The 5,571-nt window shown below is 58.0% G+C and overlaps 2 protein-coding genes across 2 annotated transcripts in view; both read right to left on the bottom strand.

Moving 5' to 3' along the window:
* HOXC4 (homeobox C4) overlaps window positions 1-5,571 on the bottom strand; it is a 38,297-nt gene that overhangs the window by 19,406 nt on the left and 13,320 nt on the right. The gene's annotated exons all lie outside the window — the stretch shown is intronic.
* On the bottom strand, window positions 852-4,587 carry HOXC5 (homeobox C5). Its single transcript, XM_058742552.1, has 2 exons — window positions 2,695-4,587; window positions 852-1,978 (listed from the first exon to the last, which is right to left on the bottom strand). The coding sequence occupies exons 1-2, from the start codon at window positions 3,146-3,148 to the stop codon at window positions 1,764-1,766; spliced, it is 669 nt and encodes a 222-aa protein (XP_058598535.1). The 5' UTR covers window positions 3,149-4,587; the 3' UTR covers window positions 852-1,763.

The following is a 5,571-nucleotide window of genomic DNA, read 5'->3' on the forward strand; positions in this document are numbered from 1 at the left end:
CCCAGGAGCCTGGGGCAGAGCAGAGCCTGGGCCTCAGCCAGCCTCGGGCACCACCTGAATTATCTGCCTTTTCCCCTTCCCCTTAGCCCACCCTCCCCCTCCACACAAAATCCCAGAGACTGAGACAAATGATGGCAAACAGACAGGACTCAGGCACCAGTCTATGCAGCTCCTTTCCCAGCTAATTGTCCTGCATAGCCTTAGGCCCTAGAAGTGGGGAAGCAGTCAGAACATTTCCTGCCAGGCAGGTACCCTGTAGATTGCCCTCCCTGCTCCCATCTCCCCCAGTATCATAAAAAGCTAAGACACATTTCCTCCAATTCCCCCACACCCCCTTCACCAAGCAGTACCAACTCTTCCTGCGGATGTTTCTGGGACCAAATGGGCCCCTGGGCTGAAGGCTCAGCCCTCCCTCGATGTCCAGCGAGGCCCCTCAGGGACCCCCTGGCCCTGGGAGAGATCTTCAGAGGTATCACGGAGCCACCAGTCCCTGCAAATTAGCTCTGGCAAGCAGTGGAGGCTGCTGCCAGTCTAGAGACCTCAGATCCAGCCAGCCAAGGTGGGAACGGGGTGCAGAGGCCTGCAAGCCTCGGAGAGCCACAGCAGGGAAAAAGCCAGTACAGACTGCCTAGGTGCCCTCCCCTTTTTCCAGAGGCCCTTCTGGGAACCAGGGATCTGGAAAGGAGCTCACTTTCACCTTCCTCTTCTCAATACCCCTAGAAGCTCCTAAGAATTCTTAAAAAAAAAAAAAAAAAAAGAGGCTGAAAGGCCGTGGGCCTCCCCTACACCCCAGAGCCCACTTAGACACTTTTACCCAATACATGCCCCAAACAGAGAGGCACTGCTGCATCTTTAGTCCTGTTCTCTCTTTGTCTTTATTTGATATGACAAAATATAGTTTCAGGAAAGACCTGGAGTCAATAAATAGTTGGACAACAGCGAGGGGGCAAGAGGGCACAGAAAGTCGTGGCAGGGACTACTGGGCAGCCAGGAGCCTCTAGGACTGCTTGCTGGGGTCCAGTGGCAAGGAACCCCAATAGTTGAGCTAGCTAATGGTCTGCGGCGGGGGTGGGGTGGGGAGGACCTGAGAGGACATGCAGAGGGCGCAGGCTGGAGAGGTTACCGGGCTTAGGGATGGGGGAGAAGGTTTGGAGAGCCGAGGGCAACCGAGGGGACCTTAGGCGGACCTACAGCCATTCCTCCCTTTCATATGCAAATCATTTAAAAACCGAACCAGGAGTTTAGTCGCTACAACGAAGCACCCCGAGTCTGGCGCCGGACTCTGCCAGGCACAACCACTCTCACCAGCCCGCAACCCGCAGCCGCCTGGCCAGCCTAAGCCAGGAACAAAGGAGAGGGGAGGCTGGAGGGTCGGGGCGCGGGGCCTGGGGCTCCCGCAAGGCCGACCTTAACTCCGGCAGGCCGCTCTGGGGCTGGAAGCCTGAGAGGCGGCCCAGGCCAGGGTTCCTTCGGCACCAGCCGGTATACCACAGCCCTCTGGAGAGCCCGTGCGGAGCTTGCCCTGGGCCCCCCCGGTGCTAAGCAGAACTGAGGGGAGTCCGGGCAGCGCGGGCAGCCCCGCGGGAACCTGGGGTCGGTGGGGATGCGGAATGCCAAGGAAAAGCGCTTTTGTCTGTGAGGCCCGGGAGCCGGTGCTGCAGCCCCCGCCCTTGCCCCAAAATATAGAGAGCGGAAAACCGAAAAGGAAAGGCGCAGGGACCAAAGCGGGCTCAGGGCGCTATCTGCGGGCCTCCCCGCTGCCTCTAAAGGGCCTCTTTGCTTTTCATTTTGGAATCTTTCTTCCACTTCATCCTGCGGTTCTGGAACCAGATCTTGATCTGTCTCTCGTTGAGACACAAGTTGTTGGCGATCTCTATGCGCCTGCGGCGAGTGAGGTAGCGGTTAAAGTGGAATTCTTTTTCCAGTTCCAGAGTCTGGTAGCGCGTGTAACTGGTTCGGGACCGCTTGCCGTCCGTCTCTGGAATATAAACCCCCCCCCAAGCCAGGAAGGGGTGAATAGCGTGCAGCGCCCCAGCGTCCCGACCCCAGCCCAGGCCCCCACCCGCGGCCGGAGGGAGAGGAGGCGAGCAGGGCAGGAGAGGCCCAGCGGGCCGCAGGCGGGCCCGGCCCAGCCCAGCCTAGCCCAGCCTAGCCCCGGGAGAGGCGCCTCCGCCCTGTCAGGAAACTTTCCGCCGCAGCCTTCACTCAGCAAGCCGGAGGGGCTGAGGGGGTTGGGGGGAGAGGGAGACCCAGGCTCGGACCGAACAATAAGCACCCTCGAGATCCGAGCACCGGGGACCCCCCTCCCGCCCCTCCCGGAGTCGCTGGAATCCTCCGGAACGGCCAGCGCCGGCCGAGCCGGCTCCACAGGGGAGGGAGGGAGGGAGCCGCGGGGGGATCCCCGCTCTGGAGCCCCGCGCTCCTCACCCTTCAGATCCCTCTATTTTTTTAACTCCCTCCCTCTCCCCCCAAAATTGAATATTGCCTTTTATACACGTTTTGTTCCTATGATCCAATTATGTCGTCGTAAATTTGGGCGCACACAGCCTCTAAGCCTTTTAGTGGACAGTTTTACGAGCCATTGATGCCTGGATCGTAAAATTTATGGCCGCAGGTTTTTTTTCTTTATTTGCCCCGCATGGCCTATAAAACCCAGGCGGACCCGAGCGCGCAAAATGAAGTCCTAAAGTTTACCGTGGCTCATGTGCAGTTTGGTCATCCACGGGTAAATCTGTGGCGGGGCCGGTGGCTGGCTCAGTCCGGCGGGCTGCCCTGTCTGCGCCTGCTCCTCTTTGATCTCCCCACTGCTCTTAGCTCGCTCCTCCAGCGCTGGGCGAGCCGCCTTCTGACTGTACATCCCGGGGTTCAGAGGAGCCGCTTCATCTCTGCCCAGAGCGTGTCCCGGAGCGGCCGCGGCGCTGCAGGCGGGGCGGTCGGGGTGAGCCCGGGGGTTGGCAGCCATGTCTACCCCGTGGAGAGAGTTGGAAGGCGCAGGCGGTGGGAAAGTGATGCTTAAGTCCAATCCACCGTAGCAGTACCTGGATGCCTGCACCTCTGAGGCCGATCCATAGTTCCCACAAGTTTGCATGTTATAGGCAGGGATATTGGGGCTCTGCTTATAGAATGAATTGGCTACGTAGGAGCTCATGGCGGGGAGGGCCCAAAAAAAATTTCTGCACCCTTTTTGATTAAGGGTGATTTGTGACTCTTTGAAGTTGAGGGGTTTTTTGTTCTCCAAAGTGCACAATTTATAGGTGGAGATATCTCTTTCTTTATCCTATGCGCTCTTCCCAAATAAGGGAGCCTTAAATAGAGTCACGTGACTCGAGCGGCCACTCATAAATTTGGCTTGATGACCTCCGGGAGGTTAGTGATGGAAGCCGGCGAAACGCATCTTGATATGTTGGCAAAGCCCAACCAAGGGGGAGAGGGAGTGAGAGAGAAAGAGAGAGAGAAGGGGGAGAAAAAAAATGGTTCTTGGAATTGGGGGGTAGCCGGGACAACGAGCCCACAGCGACACCTGGTGCCGACTTGGAGGAATTGCAGCCTGGCTTCTCGCCTCGCCTTCAGACCGCTGAATTTTCTACCCTGTAGAGGAGAAGCTGGTTGTTGCTGCAACAAACCCTTGAAATGGCCTTTTAAATTGTGTTTAATTTTAAGAAAAGATGAGGCCTCATTTAGGATACAAAAACTAACGGATATCTCAGTCCTCCCCACCCCCAGAGCCTTTCAATCTCCAAAAATGGCTGAGGAAAGGAGATTGGGGGGGGGGGGAGGGGGAATCTGCCCAGGCTGGAGATCCCAGGGGATTTATCTCAGTTTCTCTAAACTAAGTGTCGAAGTCCCTCTTCTTGGAGGCCCCAAGGCCCTGCTACTGCTGAGGAGGTGACTGTCAGCATGGGGAAGTGAACCCAGTCCCTGGAGAGGTGGACAGGATGTCCAGAGAAGGAGGGGTCCTGGGTGGGCAGAACTGGATGGGGGGGGGGGTTGAGGGTCACAAATCCGAGAGTCCTGGGAACTCTGGGATGATCCTGGAGGTGAGGATACAGGGGGAGTTGGGTAGACCTCACCACGTTTGGACTCCAGAGTGGCAAAAGGCAATTCTGTGTGTGTGTGTGTGTGTGTGTGTGTGTGTGTGTGTGTGTGTGTGTGTGTTTGGGTGTGTGTGTGTGTGTGTGTGTGTGTGTGTGTGTGTAACCAGACACAATGGGCTTGGAGGACTGCTCTGTATCCCTATGCATGATCCTCATGTGGTACCTTTGCCAGATATTTGAGATAGAAAATAGATGTTAATTGAGGGCATAAAGAAGCAAGATTCAAGCTTCCACAAATATATGAGCATGGCAGAGGAAAAGGCCTGTTTTGTGCCCTTTTTGGAAAATGCCTCTGTAACAGGTTTTCCAGGGACCTAGATGCAGAAGGTCCACAGGAGAGCAATTTCTGAGCTATTTGGAGGCGTGTAAAGGACCTGGCTGGGGGTGGGGGATGGGGGAGGTGGGCAGGTCAGGCGCCTGGGCAACCTTCACAGCCTGTGGCCAGGGGCTCCGCAGCCATTCGGCCCCTTTCCGAACCCCCTCCCCTAGCCCCAAGTCTTATTCTTTCTTGCCTGCCTCTCCCCAGGAAATCCCCGCCCCTGCCAGGAGAAGCCCCCCTCCTGCCCCCCCGCTGGCGGAGGCGCTGGAGGGGGCGCTGGCGGGGATCTGGAAGGTCTGGAAAACTCTGGCGGATTTTTTCCCTCCGGGAGACCCCCTCACCACCTCACCCCCTAGGTCCACTCAGGTTTCTCTGTCTGGGCTTAAGGAGAGAAGGCCTGAGCTGGGGAAAGGGTTAGGATAGGGTCTGGCTGCGCTCCTCACTCGCCGAGTTTGAGGGGAGAAGAAGGAGGAAGGAAGCAGATTGGGACTGGGGTTGTAAGGAAGAAGGAATTTTGTCCCAGCCCTGTCAGGAGTCCCAGAGCAGGCTCAGTTTCCAGGCTTTCTTTTTCGAGATGTCCTTGAATCGCTCAATCCCTGCGGAAGGGCTCAAATCCCGCGGTCTTCTCTTTCCCCTCGGCTCTCCGCCTCCGCCACGTTTCGCAACAGTCGGCCTGGCGCGGGCCCGGGGGGCTGCTAGCGCCGCGCCCCCCATCCTCACTCCCAGAAGTGGACGGGAGAGGCCCTGGTGCCTGGAGAATGCTTCTTTTCAGGCCCTTGGGGGCTCGGGGTTCAGAAGCCGAGGACCCCAGACTACCACAGGCTGGAAGAAAGGCCTGTGTGCGGCTGGAGACCAATCCGAGCAACCGGGTTTCTCCCCCCACCCCCAACGAGATCCTATGCAGCCTTTTTTTTTTTTTTTTTTTTTTTTTTGCGGGGTGAGTGTGTTGCTCCGCTGGGAAGCCCAGAGAGGCCTCCCAGCTCCCCCAGCACGTCCACCAGGAGAGCGGGGAGGCCCCGGCTCTGCGCCCAGCTCCCGGGAAAGACGAGCGCAGGGGGCTGGGGGCTTGCAGGCGGCGGGCGGACGCGGGAGCGCTCGGAGCCTGCTCCAACTTTCACCCCAGGCCGGCGGGCGAGCGAATTAACAGAAATCCCAATA

The sequence above is a fragment of the Neofelis nebulosa genome, chromosome 8 (assembly GCF_028018385.1).
Source record: "Neofelis nebulosa isolate mNeoNeb1 chromosome 8, mNeoNeb1.pri, whole genome shotgun sequence".
Taxonomy (NCBI): Eukaryota; Metazoa; Chordata; class Mammalia; order Carnivora; family Felidae; genus Neofelis; species Neofelis nebulosa.